General features: G+C 61.2%; 3 protein-coding genes across 11 annotated transcripts; 2 read left to right on the top strand and 1 right to left on the bottom strand.

The window, feature by feature from the left end:
• Positions 1-364: 364 nt before the first annotated feature.
• Positions 365-4,036, bottom strand: LOC140249141 (zinc finger protein 777-like). Of its 4 annotated transcripts, none has more exons than XM_072330473.1 (5): positions 3,893-4,036; positions 2,957-3,083; positions 1,939-2,049; positions 1,548-1,676; positions 365-1,290 (listed from the first exon to the last, which is right to left on the bottom strand). In XM_072330473.1, the coding sequence occupies exons 1-5, from the start codon at positions 3,992-3,994 to the stop codon at positions 1,025-1,027; spliced, it is 735 nt and encodes a 244-aa protein (XP_072186574.1). In that variant the 5' UTR covers positions 3,995-4,036; the 3' UTR covers positions 365-1,024. The 4 variants fall into 4 exon arrangements, with proteins under 4 accessions (XP_072186574.1, XP_072186576.1, XP_072186577.1 ...); XM_072330475.1 differs by having other exon boundaries at positions 1,939-2,025; XM_072330476.1 differs by having other exon boundaries at positions 366-1,457.
• Positions 4,037-4,171: 135 nt separating this feature from the next.
• On the top strand, positions 4,172-15,538 carry LOC140249123 (uncharacterized). Of its 3 annotated transcripts, none has more exons than XM_072330445.1 (9): positions 4,172-4,204; positions 5,122-5,564; positions 6,131-6,257; positions 6,381-6,488; positions 6,868-6,978; positions 13,384-13,485; positions 13,938-14,039; positions 14,142-14,258; positions 14,554-15,538. In XM_072330445.1, the coding sequence occupies exons 2-9, from the start codon at positions 5,193-5,195 to the stop codon at positions 15,513-15,515; spliced, it is 2,001 nt and encodes a 666-aa protein (XP_072186546.1). In that variant the 5' UTR covers positions 4,172-4,204; positions 5,122-5,192; the 3' UTR covers positions 15,516-15,538. The 3 variants fall into 3 exon arrangements, with proteins under 3 accessions (XP_072186546.1, XP_072186547.1, XP_072186545.1); XM_072330446.1 differs by having other exon boundaries at positions 4,172-4,239; positions 14,145-14,258; XM_072330444.1 differs by having other exon boundaries at positions 4,172-4,239.
• Positions 15,539-16,146: 608 nt separating this feature from the next.
• LOC140249129 (zinc finger protein 783-like) lies at positions 16,147-22,846 on the top strand. Of its 4 annotated transcripts, none has more exons than XM_072330453.1 (7): positions 16,147-16,240; positions 19,044-19,445; positions 19,550-19,676; positions 19,782-19,895; positions 20,597-20,707; positions 20,797-20,928; positions 21,317-22,846. In XM_072330453.1, the coding sequence occupies exons 1-7, from the start codon at positions 16,214-16,216 to the stop codon at positions 22,036-22,038; spliced, it is 1,635 nt and encodes a 544-aa protein (XP_072186554.1). In that variant the 5' UTR covers positions 16,147-16,213; the 3' UTR covers positions 22,039-22,846. The 4 variants fall into 4 exon arrangements, with proteins under 4 accessions (XP_072186554.1, XP_072186557.1, XP_072186555.1 ...); XM_072330456.1 differs by lacking the exon at positions 16,147-16,240 and adding an exon at positions 17,018-17,227; XM_072330454.1 differs by lacking the exon at positions 16,147-16,240 and adding an exon at positions 17,666-17,884.
• Positions 22,847-22,920: the final 74 nt, after the last annotated feature.

The raw sequence follows: 22,920 nt of genomic DNA, 5'->3' as shown, positions 1-22,920 counted from the left end.
TATCAGCCATATCAGCCACATATCAGCCACATATCAGCCATATCAGCCACATATCAGCCACATATCAGCCACATATCAGCCATATCAGCCATATCAGCCGTATATCAGCCGTATATCAGCCGTATATCAGCCGTATATCAGCCGTATTTCAGCCGTATTTCAGCCATATATCAGCCGTATATCAGCCATAGACCTCCCGTGACCCCACAAAGGCCCCAAGCCGTTCCCAGGAGCACAGAGTTCCCACTACACCCCCAGTCCTCCCCTCAACCCCCCACACACATTCCCCGCTCTCCCCGTCCCAGCCCCCCCATATCCCCACCCCTCTCAGCCCCAAAAGCCCCACAAACATCACAGAAGCACTGAGTTCCCCGGGCTGCTTTAATGAACCCATTACCCGACCCGCCGCACAGCGCAGCCCCCACCATAAAGGCACAGGGAAGCGGGATCCCCCCATGCTACTTTCCAACCCACCCCCGTCCCCTCCCTGCCCACCAGCAGCGCTCCCTCCGATTCCACCCTTTTACCCCCAAATTCTTCCCCTCGCAGCTCTAAAATGGCCCCAACGTGGTGCCCAGCTGGGGGTGCCGCTCAGCGCATCCTCTGCTGCAGCAGCAGGAGGTTGTTGCTGGAGGAGTTCTCCATGCACTGTGTGCAGGTGCACACAGCTTTAGGGTTAGGGCAGCTTTAGGGTTAGGGCAGCTTTAGGGTTAGGGCAGCTTTAGGGTTAGGGCAGCTTTAGGGTTAGGGCAGCTTTAGGGTTAGGGCAGTTGCTGCTGCTCTGGATGCAGGGCCGGGTGGTCCTGCAGGGCGCCAGGCTGGAGCCCCCCGTGCTGCAGGAGGGCGGGCAGAGCCCTGCGGCCACCCGGAGCCACAGGTGATGCTGGAACTTCCTCTTGGCCGTGAAGGCCTGTGCGCATCCCATGCAGGCGGACGGCACGCGGTTGCTGTGGCTGCTCTGGCGGATGCTGAGGTTGATCCCGAGCAGGAAGCCATTCCCATACACCACACTCCTGTAGCGCACCTATCGGGCCGCGTTCCGCTGGCAGGCGGCGGTTCTGCCCACGCTCTCCTCTGGCTTTCCCAGCAGGTCCATTGAGTTGCTGGGCTCCACGTGTGCCACCGCTCGGCAAACGTCCGGCACCTCCTCCCTGCGCGGCAATTCGGGAGCAGCTGCTGCCAGATGGTGCCCAGCGCTCCACGCACCTTCCACGTTCTCCTTCTGCACACCCTGCTCAGCACCGACCCCCTCCTGCAGCTCCTCTCCCGGGCTCCCCAGCTCGGTACCTGCTGGAAATGGGGCACAGCCCCACGTCACTCTGCTGCCCAGCCCTGAGGACGAGGCACAGAGACCCAGCGCGCTCCCTCCACACAGCACGTGGGGATGGGGCAGGGAGGGGAGGCAGCCGCGTGGCTGAGGTCTGCTGGAGCACCTATGGCTTCCTGAGGAACTTGTGCTGCAAGGGCAGAGGAGAGGATTACGACCTGCAGTGAGGCACAGCCAGGGCTCGGGGTCCCTCGCTTTGGCAGACTCTGCAGGCACTCACGTGCACTACTGTCAGATGCATCCCATGGGCTCCTGCTGTCCTCCAGGTTCCTGCATCTCCCCTTAGGAGATTGCTCCGTCCCCACCTGCAGCAAAGCTTCACCACCTGCACAGCCAGCACCGTTGGGCTCTGGGGACAGAAGAGTGCTCATCGTCACCAGCAGCTGCTGGGGCCCACAGCAGCCAGCACAACAGCTGAGGGTCCCTCCCGGGGTCTCAGGGCAGTGGGCTCCACACCAGGGGGAGATTTCCAGGCTCCTGATGTTCCCAACACAACCCCTGTGCACAGACACAGGAGCTGCCCGTCCCTGCGGCTGAGGGAAGGACCACTGGCGTGCTGGCAAGCAGGCAGGAGCCAGGAGCCAGGCACAGGTGAGACCCAAATCACTCACCTGCAGTTGGCCTCAGGGACACCGCTGTGCCCTCCAGGCCTGGCTCTGCCGGCATGCACGGCTCTCCTCCTTCCATCTGCAATAAGACTTCAGGCTTGGCTAGGTCACAGTCTGCTCAAGGACAAGGCAAACAGCACAGACATGACAGCATCTCTGCAGGCGCATCCACTGCCTTCTGCACGTGCTGCCATCGTACAGCCCAGTCCCCATCCACAAAACCTCATCTCCGAGCAACTCGCACGTGAGGAGTTACCGCAAAGACAGGGAGTTCAATGGAGGATGTGAAAAGCACCCTCAGGCTCATCTGATAATCCATCCCTGCTCCACCCAGGAGTGCCACAGAAACCCGTTCTCCCAGAATTACCCCTTCCAACAGGTGTAAAACTCCCTGGAGCACAGGAAAACAACCCGACCTGCCGCCGGATTCGGCTTCTGCCTCGTTTTTCAACTGGGCTGCACTTGGAGGGGAGCCCAGAGACGTTAAGTGGGCAGCAGCTGCAGGGAAATCCAAGCCCCCTGCTCCCTTCATCTCAGCACTGGGTAGGATTAATGACAAGCACGGGGGTTTCGGGTTGGACAGAGCTGGTTTTATTCCTAATGCCTGGAATGGTGCCATGTTGGGAACACAGCGACGTCTCACTTGTTGCTGAGCAGTGCAGACCCAACAAGTGGGCTGAGCAGCACGAGGAGCTGGGAACGGACAGAACCTCAACTGGCCAGAGAGAGAGATTCCATAGCACAGCACGTGATGGGATACCAGCAGCAAACCCAGCAGAGATCTTGGCAGTGAGAATCTGGATGGCAGCTCCGAGAGGACGACATCCCAGCTCTCCATGAGGAAACAACGAGCGCTTCCTACCCCCCTCCTGAGCCCCCCAACCCCCACTTGCTTCCAGAGGGGACAAGAATTGGAGCTGATCGTTTGGTGCTGGAGATCCCAGTGAGAGGTAAAGGAGAGCAACCCAGAGAGAGCAGCCCAGATAGAGACGGCAAATGCCAAAGCAGGACGGATGCATACACAGGGACACCAGCAATTCGCAGTTGCTCTGCATCACGCTTCGATGCAGCTCCTTCTGCTCATCATCCAGGAGGGCCCACTCATCCCTGCTGAACTCCACAAACACATCCTTGAAAGTCACCGGCACCTGTGGGCAAAGGGCTGGGCTCAGTGCATCCGCCAGCTCTCCCCAGACCCCAAGAGCCCCATTAGCAGCCCTGCAGATTCCCCCCAAAGGCCCCTTCAGCACCTCCTAATGGGCCCACAAACAACCTCCAGGCTGACTCTCAGCTCCGTCTCCCCCCCATCAGCCCATTCAACCTCCCAGCAGACCCATAGGCACCCCACAGGCTGCGGCACTGCTCCCAAATGATTTCTCAGTCCTTCAGTGACCCACAATTGACCCCCAAACCTAAATCCAGCCGACAGTCAGACCCCATAAGAAGCCCTACCTTGATCCCCTGCCCCACAAACATCACCTCAGCCCCCAAGCTGACCCTCAACCAAAGGCCCATAACAGCCCCCAGCCTGACTCCCAGATTCAAAACAGCCCCAAAATGACCCCAGAACCGACCCCGCCCCCCCGAACACCCCCTCAGACCCACCAAGCAGCCCCCAGCTCAATCCTCCACCCCCCAACAGACCCAAACGCAGCCCCCTCGTTCACCTCTGCCCCCCCACACACACACCCCTCCAGCCCCCCCCCAGCATCAGCCCCACCATCAGCATCCTCTGTGCAGACACCCAGCCCAGCAAGGACCCCTCCAGCCCCCGGACACTCCCTTCGCACCCTGAGGGCCCCCAGCGGCCCCACAAGTAGTTCCCACTCTGACCCCCGGACCCCCCAGCCGGTCCCACGAGCGGCCCCACGACAACCCCCCCCCACCCAGCAAAGCGCGTCCCCCAACCCCACAAAACCCCCAACAAACCCCCCCCCCTCCTCGACGAGCGCCGTACGGAGGGCACCCGCAGCCCCCAGGCTCCCCTGTCCCTCAGCGCCGCCTCCACCCGCTCCAGCCGCCGCTCCAGGGCCTCGATGCGAGCGTTCAGCTCCTCCATCAGCTCCTCCGTCAGCCCGAGGGGCCGGGACGGAGCGGGGCAGCCCCGCCCCCCAGCGCCGACCCGCCCCCACGGCTCCCTCGGCGGGCCTCGTTCAGACAGCGCCCCCTGCCGGCAGGAGCACGCACTGCACCGCCCTCTCGGCCTGCGCCCTCCGGCCGGCAGGGGGCGCTGTGGCAAAGAGCGGCGGCTCCGGCGGGTCGGCGCCAGGTGCGGTGCGGGCGGCGGCGCGGGGCGCGGTGCAGGTGGGCCCGGCGCGTTGTGCGGGGACGGGGTCCGGCCGGGTGATGCTGTGGGAGGGCGGCGTGGGCACGGGGCCTCCGCGCGGAATAGAGGCCCTGGGTTCGGTGTCCGCACGTGGAATGACGGCCCCGATCCCACGGCCCCGGAGGGAGGGCCGAGTCCCGATGTCCCCCCATGGAAAGCAAGGCCCAGCCCTGCTGCTCTCCCGTGGGGAATTGACGTCCCGGTGTCCCCGTGCGGGGAAGGCTCCGTCATGGGGTCCCTGCACGGAGCTGAGGGCACAGGCCGCGTTTCCCCATACAAAGGAAATGGGGGTGTCCGCATGCAGTGAGGGTCCCCACGTGAAGGGAAGGCCCTGGGCACGGGCCTCAACCCGTTCTTGGTGTCCCTGTACTCGGGGGGGAAAGCTGGGTCGGTGTCCCCGCACAATTAAGGCCCTGGTGCCGCTGTTCACTAACGGACTTAAGAGCCCGGCCCCAGTTTCCCAGTGGGATGGGAAAGACAAGTCCTCTGTGGGGAGTTAACGCTGCAGGCCCTGTGTGGGGAGGGAGGGTCTGCTGGCCTGGAATGGGATGAAGGCCGCACTCCTGGTGTGTTCACATGGAGTCAGTGCTCCAGGCCTGCTGTGCCCACCGTGCCCTGGCCCTGATGTCTGAGATATGTAGGGCTGGGTATAGGGATAGATATAGGGTCTGGTGGATAAAGGGCTGGGTATAGGGTTAGATATAGGGTATGGTGGATATAGGGCTGGGTATAGTCCTCACATGGCAGGAAACCCAGTCCTGGTGTCCCCATGTGAGAAGCTCTATCCCAGTGTCTCTACATAGGGAGGGAAGCCCTCTCCTGGTGTGCCAAGACCTCACTGCTGTCCCTCCCACCCTCAGCATCTAAAGGACCCTGCAGGACGCCGGGAGCAGAATAGCTGCTGGCCTCAGCATCTCCTCCGGAGCGGGACATGGCCTCAGTGCTCCCCGGCAGCTGCCTCTGCTCATCCAGCCTCCCTCCAGCACCGGGCGAAGCCGTGCCAAGCAGCACCGCCAGCATCTCCCTGTGGACGGTGGTGGCTGCTGTGCAGGCGGTGGAGAAGAGCGTGGAGGCCCACGCCTCCCGGCTGCTCAACCTTGAGCGCAGGACGGTAACCACCGAGAAAAAGTACTTGGACTGTGAAAAAACAGTGGTGGATTTTGGGAACCAGCTGGAGAGTAAACTGACTGTACTGGGCACCCTCATCCGCGAGTACGGGCAGCTGCAGCGGCGTCTGGAGCACATGGAGAACCTGCTGAAGGACAGGAATTTCTGCGTGTTGCGCCTGCCCTCCAGCCTCAAGGTAACAAACTGCTCTTGGGGGCACACAGGGGGTGGTGACGCACTGAACAGGTTGCCCAAGGAGGCTGTGGATGCCCCATCCCTGCAGGCATTCAAGGCCAGGCTGGATGTGGCTCTGGGCAGCCTGGGCTGCTGGTTGGTGACCTGCACACAGCAGGGGGTTGGAACTGGGTGAGCACTGTGGGCCTTTGCAACCCAGGCTATTCTATGATTCTATGATCAGGATGTTCCCAGGAGGCGCTGAATGTGCCCTGATGCCGGTGGCATCTGGTTGAGGCATCCCAGGAAGCTCTTTGTTTCCCCAGGAACATCAGCTGCTTGTGATGTTTTCCTGTGCCAGATATGAGAACACAGCTGGGGGCAGTCGTTCCTATATGCATTTATATTTACTTGAATCTCTTTGCAGGAGGACAGATGGTTACTAAAGGCAAAATTTCTTTTGTCCTTTCAACATCTGACATGCGGTAGCGGTGATAAATAGAAATGCAAAAGCTCTCTCACTCCAGTGCTGTAAGGATGGCAGAGGTTCCTGTGTCAGGGCTGAGTCTGTGACTTTCACAACTGCAGGCACCCGAGGCGTCTGAAAGTGAAACTGCTTGCTTTGCTGAGCAAGAGTGGGAGAGCCTGGAGGAATGGCAGAAGGAGCTGTACAAGAACATGCTGAGAGGGAACAGCGAACCTCTGAGCTCTCTGGGTAAATAACACTTTTAAAGTCAGTTCTTACCCCTGCAGGCACCTTGTTTCCTCTCCGGTCACCTGCAGCAATGAGGGCAGTTTGATGCAGCATGGAATCATTAACATTTCTGTTCCTCAACAGATTATGCAAGCTCCAAACCTGACCTCCTGTCCCGGCTTCAGAGAGGAGAGGCGCCCTGCAGCGAGGTGACCTCGGGACAGAAGGAGATTCCTACAGAACCGAGTGCAGGCAAGAGATGAATCGATGGCATTTTTATCCTCGGGGATAACGATTGTGTGGTGTTGTCCCCAGACAGAGGACATCACAAGGTGATGGTCCTGATTTACCACAGAAGGGACTTCTCAAGAAGAGCAGGCTCAAGGGGAATAACACTGTCAGAAAACATGGAGTGGGTTTGATCTTTCCCATTAGCAGAGTATCTGTTTAGACCCGATGTGGGCAGCTCAGGCAGCAAAGGAGTGCAGTGCCCTAGAAAACAAGAGAAACTTGTTGGGCATGAAGGGAGTGTCTGTAGGGGTTGGGGGGTCACTGATGGTGTTGGGGGGCTGAAGGGGTCTTCATGTGTGCTGTGATACCCGGTAAAGGAGTTTCCTCTTTACATTAGCAGACTTCAGCATTCCAGAGCCGAGCTTTGCAGGTGCTCTGAAGCAAAATGAAGAGGTGTGTGCAGAGGAGCCGGAAGCCACGGAGGGGGCAGAGTTTACTGAGCTCAGCGTGGGTGAGTTCTGAGCAGTGCCACAATGTGCTGTGCAACTGGAGACCCAGGGAGAGCTGGTGCTGCGTGAGGGCACCCCAGATGTTCCTCCTGCACATGCAGGGCCCTGGGGGGAGTGCAAGAACCATGCTGAGGTTAGCAAAGCAGACTGAAATACTATGGACAGTTTTACTTGTAGGAAGATTGAAGTGATGGGTAGACAAGGCATTTCTGATATTTTTCCCTGGAATTTCTTCTGCTTGGTGGCAGCGGTCTCAGAGGAAGGAGCTGTGCTCCAGAGGAGCCCCTCAACAGATACCTGAGGGCTGGGACAGTCACCAGCGAGCTGGGATGGCTCTTTTATTCCCAGTAACAGATTCCTGAACTCTTCCCAGCTCAGCAGTCATTTCCTTGTTTCATACTTCTTCCCTCACTCTCAGTCCTGGTCTCTGTTTCTTCTCGTGCTACGTCAGAGGCATCCAAAGGACTTGTTCAGTATTTGACGGTGTTTGCCCTGCTGTGAGTGCTGTTTCTCACTTCCACCCATAGTGTCACCTCTATGTGTCGTCCCCTTGTTACGTACACATCCAGAGCAGCAACAGGCACATCTCAAGTCAAAAATTGGGAGTGTTTATGTGTTCCCTTTCAACAAAGAGGCTGCACAGGTTGGTCATCACATCCTGGGAAGAGAGGGAAGGTGGATCTCGTGGCCACCACTATCTGAAGAGTGTGAAATACTGGGATGTTGGTGTATGGAGGGCAGCAGACGCACTGGGAAGCGGAGTCCTACCCGGGGTTCATGAGATCTTAGCACCTGGGAGCAGGAGGACAGCTGGAGGAAACTGGGCAGTGCTGAAGTGTGTGCTGTCTTGGAAGGCAGCACTTCTCTCTGCTCCCTCCCCTGTCGCTTCTCACGAGGCTGCTAAGCCAGCTGACAGGGAAGCATTCCTGTGCTCTTCGTTCATGTTCTGTCTTCTTTTAGTCCTTCAGCTGACTCGATTGGTACAGCAGTGTTTCATGCTCCCTGCATAAGAGGGGCCTGTTTGATGCAAGGGTGGCAGGGCAAGGACAGGGGGATTTTAGAAGCATCTCCTGTCTCCTGGCAGTGAATGTCCCCTTTGTTTTTCTCCTCAGTTCCAGCTGATGAGGTGATAGCATTCAAAATAGAGCAGCTGGACTCTGATGAATGCCTGCAAAGCTCAGAGTGTCCCACAGCTTTATCCGGGGAATCAGAAGACATGGTTTTCCAGAGTGCCAACGAGGCGCTGCCCTTTGACAGTCAGTACAGCTCTGCTGTGCCCCTGGGAAACCAGAGCATGAGCAGGTTGGTGCCATCTGCTCCTGGGGAAGGTGATCTTGGCGAGATCAGCACCATCACATTCTACAGGCAAGAGTATCCCGAGGAGAGGCCTCACTCGTGTGTTGCGTGCAGGAAAGGCTTATGTCTGAAGAAGATGCTGATGATGCAGCAGCAGAATCACAGCACGCTGTGTGGCAGCGAGCTCACCGAAGATGAGAACATCTTTATCCATCAGCCTCACCAGCAGATCCACGTTGCCATGGAGAGCTTCAAGCAGAACCTGAAGGTAAAAGCTCCTGCTGGCATCCCAGCCACAAACAAGGCACGTGGCAGTTCCAGGTGCATGAAGAGCATCAACAGCAACCGCAGCAAGCCAGCTCACCCACAAGGGAAGCCTTACAAGTGCAGCAAGTGTCAGGAGTGCTTCTCCCAGAAGAAAACCCTCATCATCCACCAGCGTGTGCACTCGGGCCGGAGCCCAGGTGTCCTTTGGTGCTCGTACTGTGGGAAGACTTTCAGCCACCCTTCCAATCTAATCCGCCATCAGAGGATCCACACTGGGGAGAGGCCGTACCAATGCAACGAGTGCTTGAAGCGCTTCACCCAGAAGCAGCACCTCCTTCAGCACGAGAAGATCCACCTGCGGGAGAGGAACTGCGCGGTCAGGACTCATACGAGGGAGGCACCGCTATAGGGCTTCTAGGTGGTGCAGAGCTCATGTGGCCCTATAGCCCCTGGGCGAGGAAGGCAAGAGAGGACAGAGTCTCTGCTGCTCAGCATTAAAGTCTCTCTATTTATCATAAAGGTCCAAGCAAAGTAGAATTAGGATCCACCATGGCATAACTGCCCTCTTCCTCGTGGTGGTGATGATGCGATACCTCATAGCTGAGAATCTCCTGAGAACAAAAGTGTTTGGGGTCTCTCCAGGTTTGAGTCAGTTATTTGAACTGGTTACGGCAAGGTAAAGTTTATGGAAGCAGCTGCTTTTCACCTGGAGTTTCCCTTCCTGCATTCCTTGATGAACTTCTGCTGTGCTCAGTTTCATGGGCAAGCTTTAGTGACATGTTCAAAAGACTCCAAGATATTAAAGACATGCATGAGAGGAAGCCTCATTGGTGACTTGCAGGGAGACCCTGGGTTTGTGCTGCAGTGACAGGGGAATTCCCTTTTTGTCTTGCTTCTGAGCACACCTAATGGAGGCAGCGTTGCCTGGGCTCCTCCTGGTACCTCTTGGACTCCCAGTGAAGTGAGCGTGGGGATAATGTTCTGCTAACTGCTTTTACATTAACACTTTTTCCTTTGTCTTTAATTATTGTCTTCATCTCTCTTTCCTCCTGATAGCATGAGGTATGTATTAGAGATGAGCTTTCATTGTATTCCAAAATGAAACAAGTTTGGCCAACCCAAATACATCATGCAACTTCAGGGCTCACGGTGCCGCCTGACCTGGATTAAAGCTGCTACTTGATCTCTCTTGCTTATGGGGCTTTAGAAATCTCTGCCACTTCCTGGTCCCCAGGTGCCTGCTAAGGGACAGGTGCAGGTGGCTCATGTTTGCAGGGACAGAGGTTTTCCTGGGCAGGTATGTTAGCCTGGAAGCTCTTCTGGCCCAGGAGCGAGCTCTTCCCAGGACGTCAGTATTCAATGCCACCTACCCTGATGGAGCACAAGACAGGAGTGCTGCTGTGCCTGTCACAGCCAAGCAGCAAGGCCGGCTCCAAGCTCTGGTTTAAGCTAACCCGATCCCTGCAGAATCTGGAGCAGGTTGGGGTGAACCTTTGTGAGCAGCTCATGCTGCAGGAGTGGCACAGAACCACTGCTGCAGGAGTGTCAACCGCTGCAGGCATTTCCCTGTCATATCTGCCTGTGGCCTCTTCTCATCTTAGTGCTGCTGAGGTCTTTGCTTTGCTTTCTGCCACGTCTGAGCAGCTCTGTGTGCTGAGCCCCTCTTTGTGCACTCACCCGTTTTCCCCCCCCAAAAAAGTCTCTAGGCACAGAGTGTTCCATGTTTTGTCTCTTTCCAGTGTTCAGTGCCCACTTGGTACCACAGAGCAATGAACGTGGGCCAGTTTTGCTTTGCTGTGTGACACGCTGAGGAGAATCTCTTGGCAGGTAGCAGTAGAAAGCATTTGAAATCCAGGCAGCCCGTTGGAGCCTGTTCAGTAAACTGATCCGTCCTCCAGCGCTTGCTGCTGACAGCTGCTCAACTGCTTGTTTCCTTCTTCCCTTTTTGTTGTGTACTCTGTGAGCCTCCAGGGCAGGGAGCACCTTTCTGCCGTTTGCAAAATGCCAATTCAACCTGCAGGCAGATACTTGACTTGTTTAATTACCATCACATTAAACTTGAACGATTTGAAGCTGTGAAGCCTTCAGGCTTCTTCTTTTGGGGGGATTCTTTTTGAAAAGCCCTTTGCCTGCCTGCTTGGCCGGGGGTGTGTGTCCATAGGGAAGGGCTGTGTGTGTGGCCACTGAGCTCCCAGAGGTCCCGCTGTGTTTGGAGCCTCACCTTCCTTGCACCAGAAACACAATGGAGTAGGTTTTCATTGCGTGTTTTGGTTTGTTTTAATGCTGCAGTGAAACCTGAGCGGGAGAGCTGATTTCCATGTGTGTGTATCTGAGATTCAAAGGGTTCCGCAGTGATTTCTAGTGTACTTTCTAGTGCTGACCTCTTACTGCTTTGTTATCGTTAGCCAGTTCGGTTTTCAGCAGTGACTGAATAAAGAAGCAGCCTGCCAGATGATGTGTTCACATCTGAAACGTCTCCGTAACCTCAGCCATAAAAGAATTGGTGTTGGGATAGTGAAAAGTTGGGTGTTTCAGTATCATAGAATCACAGCGTGGCCTGGGTTGCAAAGGCCCACAGTGCTCATCCAGCTCCAACCCCCTGCTGTGTGCAGGGTCAGCAACCAGCAGCCCAGGCTGCCCAGAGCCACATCCAGCCTGGCCTTGAATGCCTGCAGGGATGGGGCACCCACAGCCTCCTTGGGAAACCTGTTCAGTGCGTCCAGTAGTGAGGGCTGGGAAGGATTACGTCATCCTAACAGCACTGCCCTGGTAATGATGGGACACTTCACATGGCAGCTGCTGCCGAAGCATCAGAAGCACTGATGTGCGCCGTATTTCATCGCTGATTGATGCCGCCTTTGATGATAGAGATGAAGCGGTGCTTGGTGCAGTGAGTCATAGCTTCCCTGTTTGAGCCGAGCTCTTGTGTCTCGGAGATCGATGTGTGTATTTATAACAGCTCACGGAGCTATTTTGAGCTTCGTGCTGCTTCCATTTTAAAAATTCAGCCCTGAATCCAAGAAGTGCCAAATGGCACAGAAACACGCTGCCAAGGAGAAGGGAGAAGTCCTTCCCTTGCATAGATGCAGGACGGAACAGGAGCTGCAGGGAAAGGCTGGGGAAGATGCAGAGATCAGGAGGACGTGTTTGAGGAGCTCGAGGTCTTCCACGTGCACCCTGAGCCGCACCACGGTTTGTTCATTGCGCAGTACCTTCCAATGTTAGAACAGCTCCACGTCTGTTACTGCTTCGCCACTTCACATCTGCTTTGTGAAAGCCTCTCTGAGCATCTTGTCACATCGAGGCAGGAATCATTGGCATGCCGTGGGAATGCTGCTGCTTCAGTGCTCTGGAGAGGCACGCCAGCATCCAAGCTCCCATGCGCCAATGAAACTGAAGACGTGAGAGTTGTGTGTAGGTACAGAGAAGGCTTGTCCTCTGGCAGCCCCTCACCAGCAGGACCAGAGCAGTGCATGTGCCACACAGCTGCCACCCGGCTCCGTGCCCAGCTTTGGGTGAGCTGAAGGAGAGGTTCTCTGCTGCAGCAGCCCTTGGTGTGGCCCCATGGAGGACACACTGGAGGAGCCCACCTGGCTCTGGTGGCACAGAACCACATCTTTGGCATCATGAAGCAACTCTCAGCCAAGAGCAGCTGGTGCCATCCATGTGGACTCAGGTTTGGTGCTGTCACACACAGTGACCTTCCTTGTCTCTGTGTGGGAGAGATGTGGATTTGATGGATGGACCGTTTGGTGGATGAGGAACTGACTGATGGTTGCACTCAGAGTTCAATGGCTCGATGTCCACACGGAGATGGGTGACAAGCAGTGTTCCTCAGCGGTCCGTGTTGGGACCAAACCCATCTCATGTCTTTGTCAGCAGCTTTGCTGACGGCACCAAGCAGCGCACTGCAGTCTTACGCTGGAGGGAAGGGCTGCCACCCAGGCAGGGCTGAGAGCTGGGCCATGCAAACCACCTGCTGTTCAACAAGGCTGAGTGTGCGGTGCTATAGCCGGGTCAGGGCAATGCCAAGCACAGATACGGGCTGGCAGCGTTTGGATTGAGTGCAACCGTGGGGAGGAGGAGTTGGGGCTGCTGGTGGATGCAGAACTGAACACAAGCAGGCACAGAATGCTGAGAGAGTCCCCGTCCTGTGCTGCATCAGGGCAGCGTGGCTCTCAGATCCCCGTCAGTGCTGTGTCAGCTCTGGGGATGAGGCGAGGATGTGATGGTCCAGCGCCTGTGATGGAGGCACCTCCGTGGGGACACCTGCATGGAGCGGAGGACCTCGGGTGCTTTGGGTCTGACCGTCTGCCATTAGAACGGTGCTCCTGGAGGTTGGCGGAGCAGAGCCGTGGAGGTGACACCTCCAAATCACAGCTGGGATCCCACAGCGGTGATGTCCGCTGTCCTGTGGCCGTGGTGGCATCGCGGAGCTCCTGAGGATGGGGCCCCTCGGGGTCCCTCTGCTCTCCTCTACCCCAGCAGGGTGGGGTGGGAGACCCCCAGGGAGGGGAGCCGGCGGCCGCTGTCGCGGTGCAGGGCAGTCTGTGCAGGGAGCTCCGGGCTGCAGTTGGAGCCCAGCGCCACGTGCAGCTCCGCGTCCCCGCCCGGCCCTCCCGGCCGCGTTGGCGCTGCGGGGCCGCGTGCGGGCGCTGGAGCGGCGCGGGGACGGCGAGGAGGGTGTGCGGAGACGGATGCGGCCGAGGAGGGGCGGGGGGGCTTCGCTCAGTAAAGGGGCGCAGCCACAGCGGGGGTTCTGCAAAGCGTGAGCCCCAATGGAGCTGCAGGCGGAGCGTTAGTTTGGGATACGGGAGCTGACGGTACCTTCGTTCCCCACGCAGAAGACAGCGGTGTCTGCGTTAAGAAAGAGGAAGAGTCGCGCACAGCAGCGCAGGAGGAGCCGGAGGCTGCGGGAGCGGTGCCGGAGCAGGAGCCGTGCCCAGGTGAGGAACTGCGTGCCCCGGGGTGGGGGAGAAACGCAGCTGTTAAATTCCAGGCCTTGATGGGTGTTTGTTTCCCTCTTCTCACACATTCAGACCTTTCCTGGAACGCCCGCAGGGTCGGAGCAGGGCTGGCAGTGCCGGCTGCTCAGCGGTCGCTTCCATTCCTTTTCCTCACTGAGCAGCTGCGGAGCTGACTGGCCTCGCTCCATACAAAGGGCAGCAGCTCTCGCTGTTGGCTCTGACAGCTTTATTTGGTCCCCAGCTTGTGATGCAGAGCGGGGGTTTGTAGACCCTCCTCCTGTCAGGTTCTATGAACAAACCGGGCTGATGGGAGCCTGTGTAAAATCCTGGGTTGGCTTGTGGGGAAAAATCAAATTGGAGCAGGTCTCACCATTGTAACGTCCACAACTCGAGCGCTTCTGGTTAACTTGCCTTGGGCTTTCCCCTTCCAGAGCCAGCATTCTCTGAGCCCGAAGCTTCAGGTCCGACCAGGAGCAGCGTGGAGGTGTGTGGCACAGAGCTGCCGGCACACCAAGACCTCCCAGCAGACAGCGGTGAGGATCCCTGGGTACAACTACACTCCCCGTCATCTCCCTGATCTCCTTTGCTTTGCCTCTTTCTGTGCCGTTTCCCAACTGTGCACTTTCCCCACCCAGCAGAGTCTCAGAGCTGCACGGCCGCGGTTTTGTCGTGGATTAAACAGGAGGAGGAGCTGCATTGCCCCGAGCCGCAGGGCTCACAGAAAGAAGAAAGGCCGGCAGAGCCCCACGCAGGTCAGTAGTGAATTTCAGCTGCTGGGATGGCGTGGCTCAGTGAAAGCATTTCTGAGCTGGTAAATGTCCTGGCCTTATAACGTGGGCTGTGAAGGAACCGATGCAAAGCTCAGCCTGCCGGTTGATGTTTGTTCCCAAAGCAATCAGGTTCTGTGCCTTCCACCCCCCCCTTCAGCAGCCTCAAACTGCCTCGGATTGTGGCTGGGGGGCAGAGGCACCTCTCTCTCATAGATCTGGCTTCTGGATACCAGTAAGAGATGTCCTTAACTGAAGGACTGGGATCTCTCTGTTTCAGTGCATGATGAGAACGAAAGGAGGGACCCCCTGGCTGACAGCTTTGTAAGCACGATGTGTGACTCCGACATGCTGGAGAGACCCGAGGAGAAGTTCCACGAGGATCCCAGCCCCACATTGACGTGGGACAGTCAGTGGAGCTCGGAAATGATGGAAACAACCACCAGCAGGAATGGCTTTGGGGGTGACGCTCAGTACGACCGAGCCTTTGGTGAACAGCTGGATCTCTTTAGTGCTCAGCAAAATGACGTCAGGAAGAGACTGTGCGTGTCCAGCAGATGCGAGAGGAGCTGCATCCAGCAGGAGCATCTTCCAGCTCTGCAGGGAGCCCAGGAGGAGCTGCTGCCGGTCCCCAAGTGTGAGAACAGTCCCATCAATGCGGCCTTCCAGCAAACAGTGGATGCTGCAGGGGAGAAGTTCAAAGGGCCGCCAGCCAAGCTGGCAACAAACAGTGCAGATAGAGCCAGGCTACGGGAGCACAACGGCCTTTGCAGAGAGGACCGGCCGCCGATGGGGAGCGAAGGGAAGCTCCCAGCAGAGAACTTGTTATCCAGCCCCTGCGAGGCCGACCCGCAGGATGCATCGGAGGCACCCAGGGGCGGCTTAGCGAGCCACCAGCAGGGCAAGGGGAAGTCCTACATCTGCAACCACTGCGGGAAAAGCTTTGTCTGCCACTCCTGGCTCCTCCGACACCAGACGTCTCACACGGGCGAGAGGCCGTACAAGTGCTCCGAGTGCAACAAGAGCTACAGGAGGAAGGATTATCTCCTAAAACACCTGCGCCGCCACTCGGGAGAGGGGCTGTTCCCGTGCCACCTCTGCAGCAAGAGCTTCGTGCTCAGGAGGAGCTTAATGAAGCATCAGGAAAGCCACGTGCAGGGGACACATAGAACACATAGAACACATCAGCCCGCCGGCCGGTCTTGCACAGAGACCAGGGAGGTTGTGCTGCTCTCCAGGTAGATCCTGCCCTGCTGTGGGGAGGGCGGCCATGTTGGTGTGCACAGAGTGCGTTGGGGCGGCGCTGGAGCTGCACACACTGCGGGGCCGATGGACTCCGTGGGCTGCAGAGATCCCAGGTGTCAGCCCAGCAGATCCCAGGGGCTGGAAACAGCTCTGGAAGGGACCCCAGTAACCGAGTGCTGCTCGTGGCGCTGCTCATAGTGCTGCTCATGGCGCTGCTCGTGGCGCTGCCGTGTTCCTGTTGCTAATGAAGAGTCTTCTCGCGGCTGCCTTGCAGCTGGGAACGCAGCCGCCCAATCAGAACCCGGTTCCGTCCCGGCGCGGCGGTTCCCGGCTCCGCTCTCCGGCCCGGTTCCGTTACCGGCCCCGCTCCGCTGTTGTTAAGGCAACGCGGCGGCGCGAGCTGCGCGCTCACGCTTCCTTCCTTTGACGTCACTCTCGCTCCTCCTCCAATCAGAACCCTCCGCTTTCTCCATTGGCCAACCTGGGGAGGCCGTGCCACGCGGGCCCACGTTGATTGGCTCTAGTCACGCGGCGGGGCAAAGCGGCTACAAGCCAATGGCGAGGGGAGGCGGGACGACGCTTCACTCACCGAGCATTCTGATTGGTCCACACCGGGATGAGGGGGGCGGCGCGCAGGAAGATGGCGGCTGGGCGGTGAGCGGGGTCGGGCCGGAGCCGCCCCTCACACGGCAGTGATGGGGGGATGCGGGCAGCGCGTGGAGGTGAGCGGGAGGGCTGGGTTTGTTTGTCACAGGACGGAGTCAGAGCGGCAGCGCCTGCCCTGGCAGGGGGATGGGGGTGTCCGTTGGTGCCCCGGGTAAAGCGGGTACGGCCTCCTTGGGTACAGCCTCATTGGGTTCAGCCTCCTTGGGCAGCCTGTGCAGTGCGTCACCACCCTCTGGGTGACAAACCTCCTCCTCAGATCCAACCTGAACCTCCCTGTCTCACTTTAACACCATTGTCCCATCACTGCCCGCCGTCATAAAGGCTCTAAAGCACGAGCAGATTCACACCATGAAGAACCAGGCGCTGTCATTCCGTGCTTGAAGCTTTGGTCACCTTGTTTGCACACAGCGATCTCACCCAGCACAGCAGCCCTATAAGTGTACGGGGTGTGGAACAGCCTCACAGAGGATCCCAATGGCAGCAGCCGGCTGTGAGCTGGTGCTGTATGTGTGTGTGTGTGTGTGTGTGTGTGTGACCGCAGCCTGTTGTTGGGGCTCTGTGTCACCAACGCGTCCCCCCGAGGTGCCGCCTCCCATCAGCCGCAGGTTTCAATGAGCCCAATAAAACTCAGAATGTCACGTTCTGGTTTCTGGCCGGTCCTTATGGGGCTCTTCTGATGGGGGGGATGAGGCGGCGAGCGGCCCTGCCTGCTGCCGGCCAATGGGCGCTGATGAGGAGCTGCTGTTAATCGGCAGCTGGACGCTCCGTGCACCCAAAGCGTGATTTAAGGGGCGTTCCGATACAGGGATGGGGAAGCGGTGATGCTCCACTTCAGCCCCTGGGACCCCCCGCGCCGCCCCCGCTGTGCCCACAGCCCAAGTGCCGCGTCCCTGCGGCTCCTCTCACCTCCCCGGGCAGCACCGGCCGCTCTTTGGGGCAGGAATTCTCCTCACCCCCCTGCAAGGTTTCCCAGCGCCCAGCCCGGCACTTCCAGGCACGTCAGGAACGTCGGTGCGAAGGGGGGGTCGAGCCCGACCGACCCGGTGAGCTCCTGCGATGCAGCGAGAGGGACGCGAGAATGAAAGGGACGCGCGGGGCGCCGTGCTGCCGATCCCCGGTCCGGGTGGGCGCCGGGGCGGGTCGGATCCCGTCCGTGGGGCAGGGACGGACCGGACGGACCCCGAGGTGCCTCAGTTCCCCCGCGAGCCGCGGGCCGTACGGCAGCCAAAGCGCAGAGCCCGGAGCCGCGGCCACCGCCGGCCGCTCGTCCCGCTCCGTCCCCGCCGTTCCCGCACGGGACGCCCCGGGGGCGGCGATGAGCCGCGGTTGCCGCCTCCCCCCCCCCCCCTCTCCCGCCCGGAGCCCCCCGCGCCGCGGTGCCGGTGCCGCCCGGTGTCGGTGCCGGGCCGGTAGGCGGCACTGCTCCGCTCTCTCGCCGCTCCCCGCCCGCTCGGCCCCGGGAGCGGATGCAGTTCCCCGGCTGCCCCCGGCTGCTCGGCGGGGCGGCGGGGCCCGGCCCGCATCGTGCTCCCCCCCGCGTTGCTCCCGGCGGCGCTCCCCGCAGCGGCTCCGCTCCGTGCGCGGCGTTGGGCGGCCCCGCGGCCCCGTTCGGCAGCGCTCTCTCCCCGCCTCGGCCCGGTCCCGGCCTGCGGGGCCCGGCGCAGCTCCGCGGGGCCATGGCCGAGTGGGCTCCCGCACAGGTAAGCGCGGCCCCCGACCCTGTACCCCCCACACACCGCGGCCCCCCCCCCTCCGGCCCCGCACACCGCCCGGAGGCGGAGCCGCCCCGCCCGGCGCTCCCGTAGGGCCCCGATGCGGCCCCCGCGGCCCCGCTCCTCCGCTGCCGCCCCCGGGTGTCCCCTTCGAGATGTGCCCCCACCCCGCCGTCCCCTCACCCCCCCGCGATGCCCCGCGGCTCCGCTCCGCCCCGTCCTCGCGTCCGACCCGGGGGAGGGGATGGGGGGGGGGGGCGGGGGGGGAATCCCGCGTGAGCTGACCCAGAAGCCCCCCCCTAAAACACAAAGGCGGAGCGGGGTCCCGCCCCGTTGGGACCGGCGGGGCCGGCGCTGTGCGGTGGCTCGGGCTGGTCGTGGTGGCCGGGTGCGGCGCTGACCCCGCGGTCGGTTCGGAGCTCCGTGCCGCGGGACTCGGTGCGGCGCTGGGTCGGCGGCCGGAGGGTCTTTTCCAGCTGCGGCGGATCGCGGGCGGCACACGGGAGCTGCCCGCACACACGTGCGGTGCGGGAACAGCCCGCGGTGGGGCTGGACGCTCCTGCGGCTCTTTGCCGATCTTTGTGGCTCGGGGGCGGCGCGGCCGGTGGCGGCCGGTCGGTCGTTGTGGGGCTCCTCTTCCGACCCCGGAGACCCTCCGGCGGTGCTTGGTGGGGGGGCGGCAGGATCTGGTGATCCCGGAGGTCTCCTTCGACCCGCGTGGTTCTGTGGGAGGTGGGGATGGCTGGGTCCGTCCCGGAGGGTCTTTCCATCCTTTATGGGTCTGGTGTACTGTAATTCTCAGGGTGGGGGTGGTGCGGGTGGGACTCAATGGCGGTGAAGGTCTTCTCCAGGCACAAAGGCTGGATGGCTGTAGGAGCTGGATGGGATGGCTGTAGCAGCTGGATGGCTGTAGGAGCTGGATGGCTGTAGGAGCTGGATGGCTGTAGCAGCTGAATGGCTGTAGCAGCGGGCATGGTGGGGCTGGGCCGCTCGGACCTGATGCTCCTCCATGCTCTGTGATCCTGCGGTGCTATGAGCCGTGCTGCAGCCCATCCCGGGGTCGTGCACACAGCGGGGTCGGGGCGATGCAGGCTCACAAGGAGCAGCGCCGCCGTGGCCCCCCCAGCCCCGCAACCTCCCCACGCAGGTGCAGGAGTGGAACGTGGAACCCCCCCACCTGATGCCGCTGCAGCCGCCGCTGCTCCCGGAGCGGGCGCACGTCAGGGAGGCGCAGCTGCACTCGGCCGAGGCGTCGCTGTGGACGGTGGTGGCCACGGTGCAGGCGATGGAGAGGAAGATCGACCTGCTGGCCACGCGGCTGCTCAGCCTGGAGGGTCGCTCGGGGACGGCCGAGAAGAAACTCCTGGACTGTGAGAAAACCGCCATGGAGTTCGGCAACCAGCTGGAGAGCAAATGGGCCGTGCTGGGAACCCTCATCCAGGAGTACGGGCTGCTGCAGCGGCGCCTGGAGCACGTGGAGAACCTGCTGAAGAACAGGAACTTCTGGGTGCTGCGGCTGCCACCCGGACCCCGCGGGGAGGTGCCCAAGGTGGGGCTGTGTCAGGGCCGGGGGGAGTTGTGGGGGGCACAGGGGGGTCCCGGAGCCCATTGGGATGGATGGCCGTGCTGAGCTCCGGGCTGTTGGCCCTGCAGGTGCCGGTGACGTTTGTTGACATCGCCGTCTACTTCTCGGCGGAGGAGTGGAAGAACCTGGAGGAGTGGCAGAAGGAGCTCTACAACAACCTGGTCAAGGAGAACTACGAGTCGCTCCTCTCGCTGGGTACGCCGCCCCATTGGCCCCACATTGCAGCTGTCCCACCTGTCCGCACTGCGGTCACAGGGACGGCCCGGCCGCTGCTGTGACACACGTTGTGTCCCCGCACAGATGCGGCTCTGCCCAGGAGCGACGCGCAGCCCCGGCTGGAGCGTGGGGACCTGCCCTGCATCCCCGAGCAGCAGGACCTGCAGCAGCGCGACATGCCGGTGGATGCCGGTGCGGGTGAGGCACCATCTCGGCCCCCTGCCCTTGGGGCTCACACCTGCAGCATCCCGTCCCTGTGGGCTGTGCTGAGCCCATCTGGTCCCATGGCTGTGCTTGGTCACCATCCCCATTGGACGTCCCGTGGTCACCCATCGCTTTGGCACACCCCGTGGTCACATGGCCCTGCGTGCTGGCCCATTGTCAGCCCACACCATCAACCCCCCACTGGTCACCCAACTCCATCCTGTGCTCACCTGTGGGATTCCCCTGCTCACTTCTCCCTGTCAGACGTGCCGTGGTCATCATCATGGCGTGTATCATGGTCACCTGCTCCCACCTGCTTATCATATGTCCCGTGGTCACCTGTTACCATGGGCTCTCCTGTGCTCACCCAACCCCATGGGATATCCAATGGCCACCCATCCCTTTGGGATGCTCCATGGTCACCTGCCCTTATGGCCTGTCCTACAGTCATCTGTCTTGACATGTCCCGTGGTTCACCCATCCCCATGGGATGCCTCACAGCCACCCGTCCCTATGGGATGTCCCACGGTCACCTGCCCCTATGGCCTGTCCTATGGTCACCCATCCCCTCAGCTCCCCCAGGGAGCCGCACACGGTCCCGTCACTGCAGTGGGACAGGGACACCCCGAGGCAGTGACCAGGGCCGTGTCGGGTGGCCGCAGCCCGGCGCCGGCCAAGTCTCTCCTTGTGCACAGAGCCGCTGATCTCCACCTCCGACATCCTGTCCCGGATCAAGCAGGAGGTGGCATTTGTTGGGGAGCAGCAGTTTGGGGAGGAGCGGGGGCTGCCCACCGACCCCTGTGCAGGTGAGCTCTCCATGGCCGCAGTATCTGCCGTCCCTCGGCACGCTCCCTTCCCCACAGCCCCGCGTTGCCATCCCTGCCCTTCCCCACAGGTGCGGACGCCCTGATCACAGCTCACGACTTCTTGTCGTGGATCAAGCAGGAGGAGGAGCCCTGCATCAGGGAACCCTGGGAGCTGCCAGAGAGGGAAATCCTGCCCGCGCCTCTCCCCGGTCCTGGCCCAGGTGAGCGATGGCCCACGGCACCGCAGGCTGTGCCCATAACTGCTGCGGTTTGGCACCCGTTTGGCCCCAGTGGGTGTCGTGGTGGCAGCGAGGCCGTGTCCCTGCTGTGCTCTGGTGTCGATGTGTGTTGGGATGGTACTGGGGAGCCCACTGGGGTGCTTCGTGGTGGCAGCGAGGACGGCCGTGCCCAAGCGCCGCAGTGCAGTGCTCCAATTGGAGCAGGAGTGTGGGCTGTGGGGTGCACGGGCTGCTCCGTGCTGAGGGTGCGCCGGGGTCCACATCATCCCCCCGGCCCCGCTCCTCCTACGGTGAGGATGCTCCGCAGAGCGCGCTGCTGGCACGGCCCCGATCTCGGCCGGCCGCTGACCGAGGCTTCCCCCCCCCACAGCCGGCGAGGGGCTGCTGGTGAAGCTGGAGGAGCAGCGGTGTCCCCGCGCCGACCCCCCCGAGGAGGTGCTGCCGGGCGCGTCGGGCGAGCTGCTCTTCCCGGCGCCGAGTTTCGGCAGCCCGGACGGACAGACGGTGCCGGCGGCCGCCGGGAGCAACGCGGCGACCCAGCACAGACTGAGCAAAGCGCCGAGCGCCGAACCGGGGCCGGCGGCCGAAGCGGTTGGAGTCCCGGGGCCGGCGGCGGAGGAGCGTCCGCACGGCTGCGCCGAGTGCGGGAAGAGCTTCAGCGGCAAGAAGAGCCTCCGCATCCACCAGCGCAGCCACGCGGCCGAGCGGCCGTACCCCTGCGCGGAGTGCGGCAAGAGCTTCAACTGCCACTCGGGGCTGGTGCGGCACCAGATGATCCACCGCGGGGAGCGGCCCTACAAGTGCACCGAGTGCGGCAAGTGCTACAGCCGCAAGGAGCACCTGCAGAACCACCAGCGGCTGCACACCGGGGAGCGGCCCTTCGTCTGCGCCGCCTGCGGGAAGAGCTTCATCCGCAAGCAGAACCTGCTCAAGCATCAGCGCATCCACACGGGGGAGCGGCCCTACCAGTGCCCGGCCTGCGGCCGCAGCTTCCGCTACAAGGAGTCCCTCAAGGACCACCAACGCGTGCACGGGGCCGAAGCCGGACCCCCTCCGCCGCCGCAGCCCCCCGGGTTGCCCCCCGGCGATTAGCGGGGGGCGCCGCACGGCTGCGGACTGAGGGCTCCCCCCGGCCCCGGGGGCGCCGTGTCGGACACGGAGCTTCGTACCAAATGCGGGCGCCCGGCCCCGCCCAGGACAGCCGCTCTCCAGCCCCGCCGCTCACCCCGACCCCCCCCCCGACCATCCGGGGAGCGACGGACGGAGCCGCCGCCGCCGCGTCCCCGATCCCCGCCTGCCGCTCTGCCTCCCCCGCCCCGAGCCCCCGCCGCTTCTTTTTACTCCCCGTGCCGTCCCTGTGCTCTGTACAGTGCTTGGGGTGTCGTTTTGTATGGACAGTGCAACGCAGAATAAAGTCGTGCTGGGCTGCCGCCCCTTCGCCCTGCCCCGTGGGGTCCGCGCTCACAGCCACCCCACGACAGTGGCGGCGTCCCCCCCCCGGCCCCGAACCACGGCAGGACCCCGCGGGGACCCCCACCCTGCAAAGGGACCCCCGCCCTGCAAAGCCCCTCCCGGCGCTTCTCATCTCCCCTTTTCTCGCTGATCTCGGCCGTGGGAATCGTGCTGCGCGCAGAGCCCAGCCCTCCCCGAACCGGTACCAGGACTAAGCCCACCCGGTGCCCATCTCGCTCCTCGTCCCCGCGCCGCCCCGCAGCTCCATCCCCCGCACAGGGACACACGTCCGGCCCCGTGGGCGCAGCGTGTCGCACCGCCACCCCCCGCTGGGGATTGGGGGACACGGGCCATGCCGAGGGGGGGCAGGCAGGGAGGCCAAGGCTGCAGCCGCCACACGCAGCGATGGCTCCTCTATTTCTCTCTTTTTTTTGCCCGTTTTTTGTTGTTTTTTTTTTTTTTGAAACAAGTTTATGGTTATATGCAAATTAGGTCATTAAATGATTTGCATAAAATATTCGC

This window comes from Excalfactoria chinensis, chromosome 2 (genome assembly GCF_039878825.1).
Source record: "Excalfactoria chinensis isolate bCotChi1 chromosome 2, bCotChi1.hap2, whole genome shotgun sequence".
Lineage (NCBI taxonomy): Eukaryota > Metazoa > Chordata > Aves > Galliformes > Phasianidae > Excalfactoria > Excalfactoria chinensis.
Note: the sequence above shows the minus strand (reverse complement) of the source record. Positions and strands in the feature narration are given on the sequence as shown.